Source organism: Pygoscelis adeliae, unplaced genomic scaffold, assembly GCF_000699105.1.
Source record: "Pygoscelis adeliae isolate BGI_AS28 unplaced genomic scaffold, ASM69910v1 Scaffold280, whole genome shotgun sequence".
Lineage (NCBI taxonomy): Eukaryota > Metazoa > Chordata > Aves > Sphenisciformes > Spheniscidae > Pygoscelis > Pygoscelis adeliae.
In genome coordinates, this window is record NW_008823944.1 from 801,341 (window position 1) to 823,442 (window position 22,102).

General features: G+C 41.0%; 1 protein-coding gene across 1 annotated transcript in view; it reads right to left on the reverse strand.

Moving 5' to 3' along the window:
• CRTAP (cartilage associated protein) overlaps window positions 1-22,102 on the reverse strand; it is a 24,234-nt gene continuing 2,132 nt past the window's right edge. The window contains exons 2-8 of the mRNA XM_009321185.1: window positions 21,989-22,096; window positions 18,280-18,429; window positions 17,486-17,657; window positions 14,862-14,990; window positions 13,112-13,257; window positions 10,564-10,647; window positions 1-735 (exon numbers count right to left, since the gene is read on the reverse strand). Coding sequence (XP_009319460.1) covers window positions 676-735; window positions 10,564-10,647; window positions 13,112-13,257; window positions 14,862-14,990; window positions 17,486-17,657; window positions 18,280-18,429; window positions 21,989-22,096 — 849 coding nt within the window. The 3' untranslated portion in view covers window positions 1-675. The remainder of the gene's footprint in view (window positions 736-10,563; window positions 10,648-13,111; window positions 13,258-14,861; window positions 14,991-17,485; window positions 17,658-18,279; window positions 18,430-21,988; window positions 22,097-22,102) is intronic.

Consider the following 22,102-nt stretch of genomic DNA (forward strand, 5'->3'; position numbering starts at 1 on the left):
TCGGTAGGAAGAAGGAATTATTTATTATTCGGTTCTAAGTGACCTCAGTTTCACATCATGGAATTTCATTTAGTTTTTAAGAAAGATCAACATGACTTACAGAATTCTTTAAGCAATTTTTACAGGATCACTAGTTGTGCTTTGTTAATCATCTTATTTCAGCTATTTAAATGTATCTTAACGCCTTTCAGGTGCACTGGGATTCAGTATCACTTTATTCATCATCACAGAAAAAGACATATATAAATAATACAATACATAGCTCAGAAAGTCTAGAGGAACTGTTATGTCTTCCATTGTTCGTAATCTCACAGAAGTTCTTCGGAATTTAGCCGTACTGTCATAACTTAGTAGAACAGCACTGAAATGAGGAACCTTAGTGTTAGCCCAGAAAATACAAATAGTCTGCTTTGTTGTGTTTGTGTAAAGGAAAGAAAGCTCAAGAGGAAAAGCCAGATGCACCAATTCTGTAGATGTACAGTGAGAAGCCATGCTCACGGAAGAGTCAGTGCAGCATGGAAATGATTTTTCAGGAGTGGATCTTGTGACATAAGGTGGAGCTTAAAGGAGCACCTTTGAGGTATATCTAACTGGAACTACAGGTGACCAAAAAAAATAGTAAGGAGCAATGGTGAGTCTTCACTTTTGTAAAATACTTTGTGGTGCTTTCACTCATCAGGATTCCTTCTTTTCCTCTACTTCTAACAGCTCATCAAGGAATTCCACAACTTCACCCTAGAAAGGATTAAATTTAACAGAAACAAGTTAACCCTGTACTGCAAAATCAGTGGAAAATTTTAACCATTTTAATCAAAACATAAACTGTAATAATAGGTGTCTAAATATTTTTTAACACCCTTCATACAGAAGCTAGCACAAGCAGCCTATAGAATGCAAGTAAATGGCCCGTACAGGGGTAGCACAAGTACCTGCAGTGACATACAGACCTTCAAAGAAGGAAATGTTACACTTCACAGTAAATCCTCTTGTACTTTTTCAGTTATTTAAATAGACAATGAAATCCTCAAACTTAGAAAGTAGAGGCATAAATGTTTAAAGCACGTGTTAAATTGGGAAATTGTTAAAATACCATAAAACATTAAAGGATTTTAGAAAGCTTCAAAATTCAAAGCAAAAGTGTTTTGTAGAACCGTAACTTTGACTTTGCATCTGTCTGCTCTAACTGTTTATGTCCTCTGTTACACCCTTCAACACACACCTTCTCCATTTTCAACCACAGATCTTCACACGCCATGCTTCAATGCAGCAAAAATGTAAAGAACCAGAGATACTAGAATGTTTTCCATACTGGAAACAAATATGTTGTGTTTAGATTCAGACCAGAAAATACTGTATTTACAAGCTCCGCTCTGCTAATACAGGGTACCAACACAACATAACAATCCAACTTTATTTAAACTACTCCTGACGTAGTTATATGTCATACACCATAGGCAAATGTCTTCCTGCAGTCACTTTGGGATGATACAGCCCCACCAGCTGGAATTTACTGCTTTGTCAACCAAGCTACAGTAACTGAGCTAAAACCTGTTGTAATCACTTTCAGCCCAAGGTAACACCTTCAGTAGTGAAAAGCAAGTAGCTAACAGCAAATGTGCAGCAGCATCCCAGACTACTCAAAACTGACTGTAGCAGCCCATCTGCTGGCACCCTCAGAAATACTTGTATTTTCCAGTTTGCCTTCCATGCACAGTTCAGAAACAACACTGCCTGAGATGGGAGACCCCGTGGGAATGCCTGTGCATATTTTCACTTTTTGATACAACTCAAATACTGAGCTGTAAGAGAGATACAGATGCTCAGTGTTACATTTCCAACCTTTTAGTCTAACTACAATGTTCTATTAAACTGTTTTAATTTAACTGTGATTTTTTTTAAACTTTCCTGTCCTTCCTTTCTTGACATAAACCTATGTTCTAAAAAGGTCTTAAGATGTCATTTAGGTTTTTTCCAAAACAAATCGTCACTTTCTGATAGAAAAATATTCTGCTGGAAAATCTGATTAGCTCTTACTCACTCTCATGTTTAAAATAATGAGAATTTATAATGGTTATGTTGAAAGCAAGTAATCCTTGCTTGGATGCTCATTCTCCCTCTCCTTCTTCCCTTCACCTCCCATTCCAAGTCTTTGTGAACTGTATTAGGCTTCTGAGTCTGCTGGATGAAGACTGCAAACAGTATTTTACAATCCTAATCAAATTTTAAGCACATTTTTGTCTAGAAAGTATTCCTTAGGAAGACAGCACCTTCCAGACACATACAGTTTGAGACTCAAAACTTTAGAGTTTTCTATTCTGGTGAGGAAAGGGCATTAAAGCCTCTGTCAGTGAAAACTGTAAGAGGAAATAGAGAATTTTTGTCTATTTTGAGTACAACAATTGTATTATGGATATGGCGATTAAAAATATTAACATCACATTTTTCAGAAATGTTTCAGATTAGCAAGGAGAGAAATAATGAGAACGAAGCAAACAAAAATAAAAGTGGGAGGAAAGCTGGCTGAAATAACTGCTGCTCTTGTTCCCTGCTTCACAGTTCCATCTTAAAAGACTGTTGAGTTTTTGCAACTATGAAGTGGTTTTAGCAAGTCCTGAAGAATGGCAATTAATTTTGCTTTGAATTTGTTCAAAACATCTAAGTATCCAATTCAATAAAAACACAAGAAAAAATGCCAGTGCTTTCATATTCCCTACTTGTCTTCCTGGTTGCAGGAAATCTGGCAATTGGAAAACAGGAATTCGACATTTCTGCACATTTTCCTTTGTTAGAAGTATTTTGATTGCCTAAGGAGCCCAATCGTGGGAAGAACTCAATACCACTTCACAAACGGACATGAAGAAAATAGCCACTAGGTCCAACAGTCACTATGCAAGCAGTTGAAAGTTACAGAAACAGAAGCACAGAGGACTTCAGGTCAAGTTTTATAGCACAACTCCTAAAATGGTGGACACAAGCATTTGGGTGCCTCTTGAAGGACTACAGACAGGCAGGTCCCATTAACTCTGAACAGAGTTACAAGACTGGGAATACAGGTGTCTACCACAGGGGTCCCAGATCTAATTCAGACTGATTCTTTCACACCTCAGGATCACAGTTTAATGAAAGAATAACAGATATTAGGAAGGATTTCTCTCCTCGGTCTACCTGCAAAGACAACCCTCAAAAGGTAAGAGTCTGAGAGAGGGTGAAAGGCATAAGCATCTATTCTATGATTCTATGATCTGACTGGATGACCCAGAATTAGGTATGAGGAAGACACGGGGATTTCAATATTGTACCTTTGGTAACTCAACCATATGGGAACTTAATTAAATTCATATTATTGTCACGCTCATCAGTAAGGTAGGATATTTCAGAAGACAAAGAAGATCCAGACAGAATTCAGTTTTTTTTCTTCTGGTATGTTTTCAAATCCAGAAACACGTAAGAAGCCCAAGTTTTAAATAGAAAAGGGTATTTAAAAGCAACAATATTTGAAAAAAAATTGTCTGAAATCTGAAATCTCCAGTGCCTGAAATTGATCTCTAAAGGAAAGTATGACGGAAGCTGTTGTGGTCTAATGAGAAGTACTGGGGAGTAAGAGAGGTTGAATTATGGCAAAAATATAAAAATGGTTGCCGAAACAATATACATACAGAAAATATGCTGTAATGCAACTGGATGTTGGGTATTTTTGAAAAGGCAAAACCTCCAGATTACAGTTAGAGACAAACAAAACCCATAGTTAAAATATTTTTGCCTGCGCCTTCACGGTCAGAATGTAAAACATTTGCAAGTTGTCCATGCTGTGGCTGGCAGCCTAATGAAAAGGTGATAACGCTGTCAGAAGAGCTGATCACATCGTCACACTAGCGGCTACGACCAGATTGATCACTGTCCTTGCCCCATTAGCACTCACTTGACACCGCATCAGGCATTTTGCATGACTGAAGTCAGCAAATATTTCACAGGTGTTCATTCCAGGGAAAAAGCCCCCTGCCCGCTGATAGCTAATAACTTCATGCTGGCCTGCAGACCTGGAGTCTGAAAATGGTTCTCTGATACGATTTAAGCATTCAGTGTGACAGAGTTCCTCCTGTTATCTGGTACGCTCTTTGGCTCCTACCTACCTTAACAGGAAGGACAGCAAATGTTACATGCAAAGTCAGCTGCAAACCCATAATTCTTTCTGCTGCCAGCTACTAGAGGGGACAACAGCCACCCAGTTCCAATGCAGCTTACATAAATATGCTGCTCAGACACAGTGCTGATGTAAATCAGAGTTGAGCAATATATGGCCCAAAGCATGATGTAGCTGTCTGGCTGGTAGCTAGTAAATCAGTATGTGAAGTCTGACTAAGCTCGGGGAAGAGAAGGGTTTGCTGCCAGACCACTACATGCCTGATAGTGAGGCAGCCAACAACTGGAAAGTACGCACAGGTGGACTGCTTGGTCAGCCGCAGTGAAGCCCATCCTCGTTAGCAAGCTGGCCCTTGGTCCACGGTCGCTGCCTCCTGGTTTGCACTGGAGGTACGTGCTGCAGGTACAACAGCTCTGCCGGCACCCCATGACCTCCCTCCCTGTGCTACCGACCTCTTCCCTCTCCCAATCCAGGGGCAGTCAGTGGAAAGTAGGAGTGACAGCAAGGATGTATGGGAAAAGATGGGACAGGTATAGCCTGAAATATGGGAGGCATGATATCGAACGGCAGCAGGGGAATGTTCCCAGACTGGTGTGAGTGGTAGGAAGAATCGGAGAAGCTGATCTGATCAACTGGAGCCTCTAATTATCTGTCAGATATGCAAACTGAGCACCTTTGGCTTAGATGAACAACTGAACAGAGGCACAAACAGAAAGAACAAGTTTCATACCACAGTAAGTAATTCAAGAAGGTTTTACAGAGGGTATGTAAGTAGGTGGATTATAATAAAAAATAATTTAAAAACAGAGTTCTTGGTCAGTTCTGAATAAGCTAACCCAGGCTAGTGAGATTGGTGCACTATTATAAGCGAAGCTAGAGCATTGGAAAAAATAAGTCCGAAAAAGGAGAAAAATGCAGAACTCCTCACTTATTACCGCAAGCTGAGTGTCCAAGCCCAAGGTACACATTGGGCCAGGGATTGTTGCTGGCCATTCCTTATGCAATATTAAATGCTGCATTCACACACACAAAACACAACCTTTTAGAAGAAACATCTGTACTTTGGAGACTCCTAGCCAGCTATTAAAATAAACAGCAAAGAGGAAAAGCTACCAATACATGGCTCAGTTACGGCCCACTTGAAACTGATGGTCCAGCACCAACTTTTCTTTTGACAGCAGCATTTAAAAATAGTAGCAACCAGTAGCAGTTGTATTGCTTACTGACAGACTCAGACGCTTTGCCTTTGGTGCTAAGACTAAGCATTGCCTTCTGTGTAGCAAATATTAATAATTCATGGGTCCTTGCCTCCACCTACAATCTGTTCTGTCGTTTCTCAGTGCGGACTGGAAAAGTTCTGGGAAAAAGTGGCTTTCTTGCAATAACCCATACTTTCCACGCAGATCTGCTGATGGCCTTTTCTACAGGGATTCCATATGCACTGCAGTGGGATAGCCTGTTCTTCAGGGAAGTTACAGAGAGTAGTAAAATAACAGTGTTCTAAAATGAATTAAGATCTACAGAAAAATATTATTATGGACATGCTTTCATGCGTGATTATCAGTGAAGGAATAAGAAACAGCCTTTATTCTACCTCATCCAACAAACTGAGCCTCAAGAGACAATACACAGAGCAAGAATTGGTTGGATCTTTGTTTCCTTATAATCTATGACCTAGAAGGAAAATATTTATCCCACAAAATGTCCCCCGGCGGTCCTTCACAGCAAAAATTCAGATTTTGCTAAAGTTCAAAGATCTTAATGACTGGAAACTCTTTCAACAGTGAGAGTAACAGACTTTGCTCCCATATGTATCAGGTATAGGTGGCAAGGTTGTGGCAGTGGGAGAGGTTGCAGGGTGGCTTCTGTGGGGAGAGGTCAGGGCTGCCCTGTAACTAATGAGTAACTGCCCTGGTAACTAATTTGAGTAACTAATGGGAGTAGTGACAAGGAGTTAGGTTCATGAAAAACAGCAGATTTTGTTCAAGGATGAATAACCATCTTGCAAGAGAGAAAACAGAGGTTTGATATGGCTGACTGTGGAAGATACGTGCTCCGCGGGCCTGATAGAGCCTGCAAGTGCACACCACACAGCCCACTAGCCAGCGATATTTTGGGGGGGGAACGACATTATTTTGGGATAACAGTAAGGCATGTGTCAATGAGTGGCTCAGCCTGAAAGGTTTATTCAGCCTTCGACCAAGAAAAAGTTCCTTGATCTAACCTTCAGTTAAAACATGCGAGTTCACTGTAACCACCTCAAAGCCCTCCCAGATCCTCCACGAGCAGTACAGACCAGGCTGGACATTCCTCGCATTCTAGCAGGGGAAAAAAAAATCCCTCAATTCTTTGTGCAGAAAAATTATTTGGCCCTTAACCTGTTTATTTTTCAGATACTTAGTCCACAGTATGACCCACTGTCACATGCTTTTAGGTGGTGGGTTTTTTTAATATTAAAAGAGCTTAGTTGTTCTTTACATGTATGTTAATTTCTTTTCTCAAATATTTTTCCATTTCATTTTTTAATGATATATTCTGAACATGTAACTGTTCTCTTCCCATATACTATGGGAGATTGCAGTACACTGCAGTTATTACAATAGTATTTTACAGTAATCCAATAAATGTGCTTTCCTCTTAACATTTTTATAATGCCTATAAAACATGAGTCAACCCAGTTTCAGAGCAACTTCAACATTGCTCCCATTGCACTGAAAACAGAAGCCTTCTAGTGGCTTTGTTTCTGAGCTCTACTTATGCTCTCTTGGCTGCTTTATGCTGCACACCAAAGCTTAAGAAAATCTGGGCAGGTAAAAATTCCTCCTAATGTCAGTACCTGCAACCTGGGGACATCCTGCCATTTAAGCCCAACCACGCTTGCAGCTTCCCGTGGCAGGTGGTTTAAATGGAAGGAGGAACACCTTTGATGAAGATACACATCCAGTGGTAAAGAAGCAAGAGGGGAAAGCAGGAAGCTTCTGGAGAGCCAGCCACATGGGCAGTACCTCCACTAGGAAATGATGATGAAAAAAATCTTTTCTTTTTTCTTTAAAGAAGTGTATTTGAACAGGGACCATAACAATGCCAATTAGCTGCCAACTCTCTCTGAAATAGCTGCCACCAGCTGTTCCCATTGTAGTGGTGCTATTGTAGCCGTGTTGGTCTGAGGTCACAGGCAGGGCAGGGTTTACAGGTCTGCATTTACAACTTGCCATTACGAGCGCACTTGTATAAATCATTTGAACATACGCAAAAAGTGAGTTAATAAAGCTGAAAATATGTTGGTAGCGATTCCTGAACAGAAAAACAGGCCAAATTCAGATTATTATTTGCTATCAGTAGTCCACTGGGCCCTCGTGCTTTGATGCTATTCCATATGTTCTCTTTCCACCAGCCACATTAGTTCAACACTTATTCTCCTTTGCATCACACTTAGGAATAGAGCATTTGAATTTCAGCTACTATACCAATGGACACACACATTATATACAAATAAAAAGAACAAGATGCCAAAAAAGTGGGTCAAAGCTGCCAACAGTTTTTCACCTACTGATCAAGTATGGAAAGAAAAATCACATTGTAGGATCATACCAGCCAAATACTTGTGGTTCTTATGTAATTTAGAACAGCTAAGTAGCTATGCCTGAAAAAAAATTCCTCAAGAGCACTGATTTTATGGGCCAGAAACATGTCTCATACAATTAGTGTAGTACTGAAGTTATATCTACACTAGCTGAGTATCTGGCTCTTAACGGCATTTCAGTTTGCTATTTAAATCTGTGCAATGCTAGCAGTTATATCTATTATAGCCTTTATGCATTACACATCTGAACAGAAATCAAAAAGCTTAACTATCCATGGCCAACTAAGATGACAACACTGTGTAATGTTCTTTTAACTTCACTGTGGAAAACTGTAAGGGTATTTAATAATAATTACTTTTAAGAAAAAGTAATTTGTAGCTAGTTGGCGCTAATATTCTCTGTCACCTCTACTGTGTTAAATGTTTGAACTAGAGTTTTTCATTTCCTTGTGGAAACACATTAATAAAGTAACATGAACAGGACAGTATTTCTTGTAGTGACATATGCAAAAATCATTACTGCACGTTCCAGCCTCTGCAATTACTGCAGTGTATTATTGGAAGAAGCCACATGTTCTCACTCGCTTTGCTAATAGGATTTAAAAAGACACATGGATGTTCTGGTATACAGGAGCACTGAGAAGTCTGAATAAAGTGAGATTCTCCACTTGGGAATAATGACATATTCACATAGGAAGAGATCCTTTTGCCACATCAATCCTTTTGCTTCACTCAAGGAAAGAGAATGATTTTTTTCTGCAGATTACTTTATGGGCTTGTTGGCCCACAAGTAACTTCACAGACACCAAACACGGACCACAGAAACTCACAAAAGGTATGGCCTATGGCCCAAGAAGCACATGGTTTAAATAAACAGAGTGCACTAAAAAGAGTGGTTGCCTCCATCCTTAATAATTTTTAATAAAGCTTTTACTGTAACACCTTATCTGGGTTTTTCATCAGGTTTCAGCATTCCTATAGAATAAACTTTTTTATCTGTGCCAGGAGAAATATTAAAAAAAAATTCCACTTACACTACCAGGTCCTGCCCATATAGCAGAAACTGCAAGGTAGCAAGTGTGCGTTTCCTGCGCTGTCGGGACTCCCTGGAAGGCTCCTGCAGCCAAAGAGAAGTTCTGGTAGCCAGGGAGTTATGAGTTCACTACCAAAAGCCAGAGCCAAGCCAGAGGCATGGACAGCCTCCATCCCTCCCAGGTTCTTCAGCCCTAGTAAGTGAAGGCACAGAAGCCTTTCAGCTTCTCCTCGGGCGAGAAGAATGATAACTTTCCTAATATGATGAGAGTGTGGGGTAGGGATATCTGTGGCATGAGCAGGCCGAGTAATTTTGGTTGTTTGTAACCCAAACATGTAATCCTGTGTAATGTGACTTCCTTGACACTTCCCCAAAAGTTTAATTGATGTTTCCACTGTACTTCCCTCCTGCAGATTGCAAGGTCATTTATAATTGCACCGGTGAAATAGGCTACAGGAATGAATGCCAGCAAACGAATGCTTGTTTATTCTATACACAGTGCTTGAGGCTGAAGATTGTTTCGCTAATCCGTTCTCGTAACAATATATGGGTAAAGCCCTCACAACGGACTGCTTCTCCCCTTCCTTAATTACTCATCCCTGTGTTTTGAAGCAGCAGATGCGAAAGAAGGAAAAAATTACAAACTAAGTTTAAGCCTAACATAAGAAAACATTATGGGCAAAGCACAAACTAACAAGGGCATATAAAAAAGTGCTCAGGTATTTCCCACCCTGATGAAAATTCATACAGACTAGTCCTCATCTAAGCTTAACCTTAAAACAAGCTTATTTCACACAGTTTTACCACAATGGAAAGTCCTCCTAAAGTCTGGTAACCTTGAAACGGAATTTTATGTATAGAGTTGTTTTCAGGTCACTAGCATACTGAAGGCAGCACAGATGTTATCTACTCCTCCACTATAAAATACTCTCTCTCCCTATGTGCTGAGTAACATAAAAAATTATTTCATTTTTAACATTAGCCATCTTTCTTTTTTCTAATGAAGAAAGACCTCAGCAGTGCTCATTGCAAGTACCCTGCCCCATGCCATAACTGAATGTAGCTCTTTGCCAATGCCAGCAACGAACTATTCCATCATTTGAAGATTTTTTAAACCTTTAAATGAAAGGTTCTGAAAACAAAGCAAAACAAAAGGCAATCCAAAGCCTCCATGATTTATACTTTAATTTCAGCTGTGGGAAACAAAGAAATGCCCTTTCAACAATTTAACTACTTTTCTTGCACAAAAAAATCCACTTTACATATTTCCAGTCTAACAGTAGTCATTATATGTTATTTGGCCATGAATTCCAACCATTTAAGAAGCAAAACTGGTTGAACAAAATGTTACTGTGCAGAAAAAAATAACAGATAACAAGACTTCCTTTTGATGAAAATTACAATTTAGGTGGTTTCTTCTGGACAAAATTATAACGATCTTTAAATCTAATTTAAACAACATTTCAGAAAAAAACAACCACCAGAAAAATGTTTGGTTTAAATATATATACTACTTCTCTGCCCCCTGGTGTTATAGCTTGCAAAATGGATTTTCTTTTTTTGTGGGCTGAGTGCATTATATTTACCTTTGTGTTAATACTGCCCATACTTTTTTAAATGGTACACGATGTTCTTTGGATTTGTTTGTTATATTCCATTTACAAAAGAAAAATTTATGATAAATTGGTCACGGTTACAAGAAGATTTTTCCATATTAGCTAAATCCTGGAATTCCATCTATGTATCATCTTCACTTTAATGTGATTGCTGGTTTTCTGACCACGATTTCCTTTCTAGAAAACTCACCTCATCATCATCCATCAGATGTTTCTTTGCGAATTCATACATTTCCAACTGGAGTGTGGTTATGTTGTGGTATCGAACTGCCTCCTATCAAAAAACAGAATTTCTATGTTACTTTAGGGTAGCAAGACAGGGGAGTGTCATCACATGTCACCTGAAACTATTCCAGTGAAGTCAGACCCATAATTAGTAGAAGGTAGGTCCCAGGGGTGTTTAAAATGTTTGAGAAAGGAAACAGCAGAACAGCAAGCAGCATATCCAATGTCTTCTGTGGATCCTTCTAAGCACAGGCTCCATCGGTGTGAGAAGAACAAAGCTCTCTCCTCTTTCTCATGTTTCAAAGCATTGGCAAGTCTGAGAATAAGGAATGAGACTGCCAGAGCTGAGCAGCAGCCTGTGCCTGCATTCCAGCGGGCTTTGGACCTGAGAAAGCCTCTGTCTCCCTGTGCGCTGGTGTATGGCGGCAGGCAGTTCTGGGAAAAAGAGACACTAAGCTATTTTGCATGATAATGACTCACCACCCCAGCCTAAGTCTGGGCTAGGGAAATTCTGCTCGGTCACCCACCTGTCCCTCTTCACTTCCCCGGCTGTTTGCCCGGACAGCAGAGTTTCGCTCAGTCACCTACCCTTCTATTTGTGAATACCAACAGTAATCCACTTTGATTACCCTGTTTAACTCTTTTTGGGGAGGAAAACAGGAGACTTCCTTTTTCACAAGAACATCTTAAGCTTAGTGCCAGAGCCAAATGTTGCTGTCACCCCGTTACCACTTTGTGAAAATAAACCAGAGGCATTATGGTTTTCATGGCAAGTGATTAGGACAGCAAGCAACTTTGGTTCATAGTTACACGGATCAAAGTACAAGAAAATACAGCTGTGTGCATCTAATATTTTATATTTAAAAATTAAATTATCTGTAGTCCCCAGCTCCTGAGAAGTTATCAATGAAACATTCAGAGTTAATGTGTAGGGCCCTTGTTCCGTCCTCTCTGCACATGTATGCCAAATCTGTCTGTGGTTTGCAGTTTTATACTGTTGCTACCCCTCACTCCTACCACCTTCAAACATTGTCTCCAATATGGCTATAAAGCACAGTTCTGTTCCCAAAAGCAGTGACAAAGGAGTGGTCCCTTTCCCCTGTGAGCTCAGGCTCACTGCTGCTGCCTGAAAGAACTAAATGCATTTTTGCTGTCTTCTGCCTCAGCTGGCCCTGCAGGGCAGGCCTGGCTTTCCAGTGTGCAGATAAGGTGTGTTGCACATAACTCAACAGCTGTCCACAACCAAAAAACACTTAACTCAAATGCAGTGGTGTTTGTGACTTGAGCTGGCTGGCCTGAGAGGACGGAAAATGTAATTGTCAAATCAGTGCAACCTATAAGGTGCATACGTGAACTGCTCTGCAGTGTTGCTACAGATAAAGCCAGTCACCTAAGCACTACATATATGAACTGAGCTTAAAGCAGCATTAAGAATCAAGGGATATGCCTTTGGGCTGCTACAGGTCTCGGTGACTGAGGTGTCTGAAGAAGCAACATGGGAAAGGCAACTGGAACGTTACTCTGTGGGGTGCCCGCTGTTGCTTCAGCTAGGTTAACTTAAATGACTCTTCCCCAGGGAAGTCACGCCATAAGAGAAAGAGAAGGCACTACATTCAATTTGTGGAACATGTATTGCTAGTGACCAACTACCTGTAAAGCACATACCACTGGAGTCACTCAGGTGTCACAAAGCAGTTAATTCAGTTGCATGACATAAATCCTGGTAACAAGAAATTACAGAAAATCCAACTTGATTGTCAGGGTCCAGGCTGCAGGACTCCAGAAACACAGCAAAGATGCTTTTCTATGTAAAATTTCCTCTGATGTGGAAATTTAAGAACAGCATAGAAACTCATTTTTAGTGTCATTTGTCAAAGCCAGATCACAATCGTTGCTGGATGGACTGACGTTCACTGTGGGTTCTTTGCAGCAAGCATTCTAACTGAGATAATTAGGTGCAATATGGTTGTGAGCCTTTTCCCATCATCGTCCACCCAGCTATGTTCTAAACTGAGTAAGTGGAAAGTGGGTTGAGCTGGGGTTACCATATTTGGACACGTTCCAATGCACACAGAACCTGAAATAACAAGCAGGTGGGCAACTACAAGTTGGCAAATAGTAAGTGATTGACAAAAGCCCAAATGTCACTGGAGTGATCTTTTCATCAGGAGATTTCAGGGGCCAGCTGCTTTATTTATTGAGGTAGATAAAGATATAAATATACATAAGTGGCAGACAAGTACCAGCTTGAATTTACTCGTCATCCTATCCTATCCTATCCTATCCTATCCTATCGTAGTATATTTCAACACAAAGGGAGGAACTATAATGACATTCACTGCCTACGTTACATAGAACATCTCTGTGTACAACTTTCTGTATGGTGTTAATAAAACAGTATGTGTTTTAACTCCAGAACCAATAGGTAAACCCCATTTTCACAACCTCTGACCCAGTGAGTTTCAGGGAAATATCTGAATTTTTCTAGAATGCGTTTCAAGTAATTCACCTACCGATCTGGGCTGAAAATCCTCTTCTTTAAGTCCCCATTTGTCTTTGTGGTACTGGTAATAAACCATGTTCTGTTTCATTACTTCATCTTTCTGGTCAAACAGAAGGTAACTAGCAGCACAAGAAGCTGCATTCTTCATGTCATTCACTAATTAATAAACACACACAAAAAAATCCAGGTAAGGTAAATGAACAAATTCCTACTATTATCTAAGCTCTGAAAAACTCACATGGAAACAGGACCCATTTTCTACCTCCCTACCAGCTGTATAGAAAAAAAATAAATTGCTTCCCAGACGGGATATGCTATTTTTGTGTTCTGAAACAGGTAAGGCCATGATTCAGAAATGGGGACTTAACCTCTGATGGTTTCTATGAAAATCCTAACCAAATGTCCCTCCCAGGTATCCCAGTATCAGTGAGGTATCAGCCCACAGCCTGGTGATACCCATTGGGGCATTTATTAAAAAACAAACAAACAAACAAATTAACCCCCCCTACTTCTCTGTACTAGAATTGACAAAGTGGGAAGAGTCGATATGTAAAACATGTAGTCAACAACATAAGCAAAAGTCATTAATGGCTTGATTCTACATGGCTGGATGTGTCTTCCCTTTGGTGTTGGAGCCTGCAGGAGTAGCTGTAAAGGCTACATGTGTTCTTTACAGTGCAGGTAGTTCCTCAAGAAACCACAAAATTTACTGAATGATTTACCTATCAAATGTGTAATCACTGAGCAACAGAACACTAGAATTTCTGTTAAGTGGTCCCCTCTTTCTTCAAAACCCATTGAGCCCCATGTGCCCCATTCTAAAAGGATTTTAAGAATCTACTAGGAAAAAGCGAATGGTATGAAACACTCTCTAGGTTTGTCTGTGGAAGAAATTCTGAATAGTAAATTGAAAATTAAGTATTTATTCAATAGAAGAAGTGGTGTTATGTTAAATGTGTTGCCTTGAAGTCACAATCTTTCTTCTCTCTAACTGAATGAGTTAAGAAGTTTAAGAAAAAACTTCTTGTTAAAGGAGCTATACATTCAGCGGCTTAACAACCATGTGGGCCTGACAGCTTGACCACTATGTTTTTTTGGCACAAACCATGTTTTTTTGTACACAATGGGTCTGTGTCATTGCACGTGTTCCAATGCATAGGAAATGGCTGACACTGTTTACCCTAACAACTTATATTATGAGTTACTTCAAAAAGGCAGAAGAGTTGGTGTATCATTTAAACATCTAAAATACATATGATGAACATTTATCATTTATATGAACATTTATAATTTATATGAAACTCTGAAAAGTGTAAGCAACTTGTGCTGGTGGTAGGTGTCATATAAAGAATGAAGGGCAGTGATGGATCAGATCACGCTTACTCTGTAAGTGCGTGCCTCATTTTTCCAACACCAAAGTGGAGACCAGTCACAACCATGCATAACTTAAAATGGAGGGGCCTGCTCTGGACAAAATCCAGCCCTTATGGGACTTATGTTCAGCAATTTATTTTGTCGTGGACAACTTTATGAGCACGGGCTCTATATATAACATTTATCTCCCATGTCTGTTAACTACAGTTATACAGGGAGAAAAAGACGCCAGGCAGCTCAGACTTTCTGTTCTAGAACAGGTAAAATGCAGATTCTGGAGGCCACTATTTACATTCTAAAGCATTATAACTAACGGGAAAAGATTATGAATGGAATCTGTTCCACATCATCCCAATGTTATTTAAGCACATTAAATCACTACTTACATTTATAATAAGCAAACTGCAAGTAATGGTACATGGTGGCCACAAATTTCTCAACAACAAAGCCTCCTATAATGGGTGTCAGATTACTCTCGCACTGCACTTTGCATGCAAGGACTTCAATGTAATGATCTAGACGGAAGAAAACAACAACACAGGATATGGATAGTGCACAGTGAATTGTTATAACTCCTCCCATTAGCTACCCATTAAAATTTGGCCTTATAATGCTGTCCTGGGTCCTGTGCATCTGGATCTTGCTGCTTGGAAGTACTGAGCATCTACAACTCCATCTGAAATACGTATCAAGTACTGGTACTCAGCCTTTCTGTAAAACTCAGTGTGGTCTGGACTTGAAAGGTATCAAAGCTGCAATTCCAGAGAACTAAGCAGTTATGTTTCACTGACACCTACAGGCAATCTGTGGTGGTAGGTTTTATACAGAGTGTTATGGAGTATCGCATTATTTCCTAACTGTGAGCTTAACAGTGCTATTCTTTTTTAATTTTAAAAGCCTTTACAATTTCATTAAATTATTGCATGAATAAGGTCCACATGCTGCTGAGTACAACTGCGTCACAGAGAAATACACTAGGTGATTGCAAAATAAACCTCCAGAGGTGGCCGCATTTTGTGCCTGCAGTTTGGATGTTCTAAAAGAGAAGACAGACACAAATACGCTGCTTGCTACAGAACAACTTTCAGCCAGAAACATTTAAGTTCACAAGCTTACCCGGTCTACAAAAGCGTGGTACAACGGGATAGGACTAGAGGTAATCTTATCTTCAAGAAAATACATTCCGAGAAAACCTTCCATCACAGAATTTCAAGAGGTTTCAGCATATATAACATTAGACAACACCACCAAACAGAAATATTTTAAAGCCTCAGTTTCCCTGTTAGCCACATTTGGCAGGTGAAAGCAAGTTATCTAAGCTTGTGCAGCATTCTCTGACCAAGGCAAAAGAACAGCAAAGGCCCCTTCCCCTGTTTTTATATCTGACAACTCCTAACATGAAGAACGATGAAGCTAACTAAAATAATTGGCCAAATGAAATTACCAGACCTGTCTTTTACAAGAGCAGTGCAGTCTCCAGACACAATAGTGTTCAATTCCAGCCAGCACTTAAAGCCAGAGACACAAGTTCCTCAGTGAAGCAATCCCATGCAATGAGGACAGCTGGCTTCCAAACATAACTCATTGCTCAGGGATAAATACGTACCTAGTGCAATCACCAGATACTTCTGGTTAACATTTTTTGCTACACTTACTTTCTGCAGTAAAAACCTTAGAGGCAGGATGTATCTCCCTGGAGCAAGAGCACAGTTCAGCCTAGGCAGTGCAAGAAAATTTGCATTTTCTTATCTCAGGAACAAAATATTTGACATGCGTGCACATGGCCGTGATGACATCATGCAGTAACTCCTACCTTTCCTTCTCACCACTACTGCTGGAATTGTCCTTTCCTTCCAAGGAGGAAGAGGAAGGATGACAGAAAGTGCCAATCACAGCTGAGCACGGACACTGTACTCTTTACAGTGGCTTGGGGGTTATCCTGATGTCAGGGCCCTGACCCACTGGGGAAGAAAGCCTATGTTTCATGCTTTATCGCCTGTGATTTAACCTTCACTCCTCATCTGCTGTCCTAGGCACCTGCCTGCTTTGCCCAAAAGTAAAGCAAGGCTTGAGGAATAGCCTGCAATAGCTATTCCATGTCAGCTGTACTGGTGGATACCAGTTCCACACTGTGAGGAACTGTGGAGCTGCTCTTGTACTTCATATTTATGTACCAATGTATTTCACTAGTTTCCCTTCACCAACACATCTGATGGCTTTCGGACAAAGAGTTGGGCTGGTTTTCCTTCTGGCAACTTAGAACGTCTGTTGCATTTTTCATGCAACAGTTTGTTGAGAAAACATGCAGGCATTCCCCCACACAAATACTGTCATCAACACTGAGCCCAGAGCACTGGAGAAATTACTTGTTTCTTTTGCTACCAAAGAGCATAGGAAATGTGTATGCACCATTTTGACAGCAATCAAAAATGCGGTATCTCTTTTTCTTTGCAAAGCATGGATTTTTTTTAAGCTACATACTAAAGAAAAAGAAATCTTATCTGCTAGCAAAACTATAGGAAAGATGAAAAACAGGCAACAGAAACTTGTCATATTTATGAGAAAGGAGATATGTATGACCAGTGATATACAAACCACAAAGCAGACTTTGAAGGCAGGCTTTGAGGCACTGAGCCTCAAAGGCGGCCAAACTGATACTGAAATGATGGTCAAGAGACCTGTCTGGATAACTATTGCTAGCTGGATTGAGTAGTTGTTATTACTTACACATCTATTTTATTCTGACACACAACTTCCATGTTAATGTAAGAAGTCTCTGTTCTGATTTTCTGACAGCCCTCATTTATGTTACTGAAAAGAAGAAAAAAGTAAACCAGAATTCAAGCAGTTTTCAGTGAATCTAATAAAGTCATATTGGTCCAAACTGAGCAGGGGGCACCATGTGCATTTCACACTGCAAACTGAGGAACAGGACTTTGGTAGCCAATCCCACAGATAAACTGAAATGCACTTTTAGGACATCTTTCCTTACTGTTTCCTAACCACTGACCTGCAATGGAGAGGTAGAAGTCTTTAAAATCTTTGATCTCTCGGGAGCCTTCACAGGCTGCTGTACAGTCATCGTAGGCTTTGAAAAAATCAGGAAGAGCCAGTTCCATGTCCGAGATGGACGTTCTCCAATTGTCACCGTTGTATGCTCTCACAGCCCTGACAAACAGATTCTGAAAAATTGCAGGAATGAAAAACAGCAGTAACTGATCTGTGGAAAGCTGTGTGTAAATTCAAATACAGTAAATGATGTCTCTGCATTTCTGGATTACTATATAAGCTGTTACACAATTAATATGAGGACAACAAATACAGGTGACTAATGGATTTTACCAGATATTTCCTAGAGAGCAGAGTACGTAATTTATTTCAGATCAACAGAAAAACTTGCTGGACAGAGGGAACAGCGTGAGTCTAAAGCACAGATTTTGACAGAGGTTTTCAATGGAATCTTAACACCAAATGTCGGAGTTATTTTAAGCTGTGCTGCTACAGCACTCATGCATGTAAATAACTCTGTGTACCTACTTAGCTCCAGGAGTGATCTGCATGTAGTAGCTTTCAGGTATGCCACCGTCTTTGATTTACTGTGACTTAATGGAACAGTGAAAAGCACAAGAGGTGAGAATTGCTGAATGCATCGAGAAGACAGAACAGAGATGATTGAGGAAGACAGCAAGAGGGAAAGAACAGTAAGAACTGAGAACACGTAAGCAAATGAGATCCTTGAATCTCACACAGCAAGAGAAGTAATAAAACAGTTCCAAAAGACCAGACTCTGAATAGAAAGCATACCTCATAAGGTTTTGTCTCCAAGTCTTTAATATGCTCCTCAGCATCAGGTATGCTCTTATAGTAGGCCATATTTCTTTGCATCATTTCATCATCTGGATGCTTCAGAAGAAACGTGTGAGCTGCTGCAATAGCTTTTGGAAGGTTATTAGCCTAAACAGGGATAGGAAAAAGAGGAAGGGGGGAAAAAAGGGTAATTGGAAAAAAACCTTCAAAGTTTCTCAGTTTTTGTCAATGAACTTTCCTGCAGCGTCTATATTCCCAAACTTACTTCTACTGAAACCACAGTCTCAGCAGATACAATGGTACAGTAAAACTGATAGAATTCTTCCCAGTTTTATCACTAGCTGCATCACTAGGAACATTCATTTTTTTTAATTTTATTTTTAAAATCTATTATTGTTGCAAATAGCATAGATTCTTTCCCTTCCCCCTCCCTGTTCATAAAGCTGACAAGGCACAAGAGTACACTGTCGCTCCTGTGTGGGATTAATCTCGCAGCAATTACTGATGCTAACCTACGGATACTGGGCAGGAGTCATCACTTACCATGTTTACACGGTGTTTACATCGCTTATTTGCCTAGCAGCACAGAGGACAATATTACAATAATATATATTCTTGATGGCGTTATGAAGTTAGAGCAAACAGCAGGGACTTGCTCAATAATTGTGTCCTAATGTACTATGTAATTTTCTGTACCCATTTTTAAACTAACTTTAAACCCTGTTAGAGATACTTTGTGTAGTACGTATTCCTCATTTACAACTGCACATGCCAAATACGTACGTACTTCTGCGTGCATGCATTTGTTTTTTATTTTATATATACACACACGTATTTTTATAAACTATATATACACATATTTAGGAAGAGTGAGAGAGAAAGTAAAAGTCGTAAGTATTTGTGAAATGTTAAAAACTTTTCCCTTGTAAGCCAAGATCCATATCAACCCGTTCAGCATACTGATGTGCAGGTGATACAGAGTTCCACCTCCCATCTGAAATAGCTTATGGAAGTGTACATTTAAAACTATAAGCAAGAATCACAAGCACATATGCACATGCACTCTTCTGTTTGCATCTATAAACGGTACCCTTTCATTTCAGAAAGAAACTTGAGAGATGACTACATCAAAGAAAGACTTCAACCCTAACATGAGCTCTTGCTGCCGTGTCGCTGTTAAGTGTCCTGGCACTGGAACTCCGCCAGCTGCCCTTCCTGGCTGTCCCAAAACTATGTGCTTCCAGTCAGCCCAGACAGTGCTAAATGCAAAGGGAAATCTCAGTTGCACTTTCGTCAAATGCGTCATTTCTTTTGTGCTTTATGCTTTAACCCTGTTTGTTGGTAGGCTGACGGGTCTCTCATTTTTGCTTAGTCCATAATTCACTCTTGGTTTCAATTTTCACCGCTAAAAAAAAAAAAAAAAAAAGGTTTTGTAGAAACACATTCCTAAGTGAACTCAGCGGCTACGAGAAAGCTCCCTCCAGAGGAGCAAGCAGCAGCACAGAAACATCTCCTCCCAGGATCTAAGACGTGGCAAAATTTCACTGTTGAACCCACCTGAATAAACACATGGTCACTCTAAAAAATGACATAAAGCGTTTCCCTCCACCTTCTTCCTATATTATAAATGCTGTTGGCAGGGTGGGGGTGGGGGAAGTGACATTCCTTTCTTCAGAAAACCACCAGGCAGGAAAAAGTCCTTTGTACGTAGCAGTTTGTACCTCTAGAAGGCCCATTCAGAACTTCCCAAGTGAGTGGTAAGAGCTCAGAGCTGGACTACAATCTAATAAGAAAGACAATGTAAACAACTGACACTAAAGGCAAAAATACCAAACTGCACCGCACAAACCTACTGCAGACGTGACCGAAAAACAGTTTAGAGGGAGAGGGAGGGATTTCTCCAATTTCTCTCTCACATTCCTTCCTACCTGTCAGGTAGTTAACTGTATCAGAAATGGTAAGCAGGAATAATTTTTGCTGTGATCCATACATTGCAAACTTTGTACATATCACAAGAGGAGAGCGAATGGTTAAAGTAAGACAGACAAGAAATGGAAACATTTGTGGTGATGTCATTTTGGTATCCGTATATGGCTTTGAGAATGCGAGGAGTGCCTGCCCACTCTGTTATTCAAAAGAAATGTCCCCTGCTTGATACCTTCTGTTCTGTGTGTGCAGAGGATTTAATGTATAAAGGTAAGTTCTTCTGTACGGTCTTAGGGATGGCTTTAAATGCACAGAATTATGCCGGTGTGATACTGTGCATGCTGTGATAGTGTTCCTGTTTTATGAGAACACATTTCCCTGCATCTGTTTGTGTAATTTGGGAAAACCATTGAATATTTTCATGAGAAAACAATGCTCCTACAAATAAGACACAGCAACAGGCAAGATGTGTGTTTTCAAGCAGCAATCTCCAAAAGAATGCATAACCCTATATAATACATACTGGGATATACTGGGAGTGAATCCCTAAAGAGAAAACAATCTAACCAAAGAGTTCAGCTTGTTTTCTCCCTCCACAGATGTCCCATTTATTTGAGATGCAAGTAATTGCAGTATCTGAGGAGATGGCATGAGGGACAGACCTTGATTTAGAGAACAGATGATGAAGATGAGAAGGAGGGAGAAAATTGTCAATTAAATCCTGGACAGAAGGATGACCAGAAGCTAGAAAAACGGGATGAAATCTGTTAAAAGAGGCATCCCCAGTCTTGGCTGACCCAAGAGCAAAAAGTAAATACCATTCCAGGGCCAGCATTAGTGTCACACTTCAGCAGCCAATTTTCGCTTTATTCCTTCCCGCGGCTGTAACAAAACTGGAGTTCTGCAGGCATCAGGCTATCTGCGAGTCACAGGCCGGGGGCTGCTGCACTGGAAAGAACTGGACCAGAAGAGAGCAAGCGAGGAAGATGGACACGCTGAGGGAGAGGAAGCAGCAAAGAGCGCTTGCAATAGCAGAGCGGTGGCGTGAAGGAACTGAAAAAGGTTTCAGAGAAGGTTAGAAGAAAGTAAAGTGGACGGAAAGATGAGAGGGGCAAGGGTAGGAACAGCACAACTACAGGACAAGGAGGTAGGGTCCAGCGGCTGGGGCCTGGGAAGAACTGGAGGGGCTAATCGAGGGGATGTGCTGGATGAGTTGTGGAAAAACTGGTGAAGACCAAGCTGGATGGTTCTACGCGGGCAAGCAGGGGGAAAGACAAGGCACACGGTCGTCCCACTGTGGGTCACACAAGGTGAGTGGGAAGAAGGGGCTGAAAGACCTGCCAGGGAGAGGATGATGAAGTGCAGGGTCAGCAGCACGGGAGGGCAGGGACTGGCGGGCCCAACCACGGAGAGGGAGAAATGGAGGTAGGGTGGACGACAACTGGCAGCTAAACTGGTGTGGAGGAGGCGACAGGAAATGAGGCTATGGCACAGAGTAACCTGCTCCGAGGGCCAGCTGAGAGGTCGGTATGACAGGAGGCTTTTCCAGCATTGGGCGCACAGGGCACCCGCATCCGTCCATCAAGGCTGTGCAGGAACACGCCAGGCCCGTCCCCCTCCGCCGCGACGCTGACGGGCACACTCGGCTTCGCTTGGCTTGGCTGGAGGGTGACACTGCACCAGGCGAGACTTTGGGGAGCAGAGGCTGGGGGGGGAGCAGAGCCAGGGCAGAGAGATGGGACGGGAGGGGAGAGGAGGAGGGGTGAAGGGCCGGGCTCACCTTGAAGTAGGCGAACTGCAGGTACTTGTAGGGCTCGCGGCGCTGGAAGTCCTCGAGCAGGTCGCGGCCGGGCTGGGCCTGGCGGAAGGCGGGCAGCCCCTGCTTGCAGCGCCG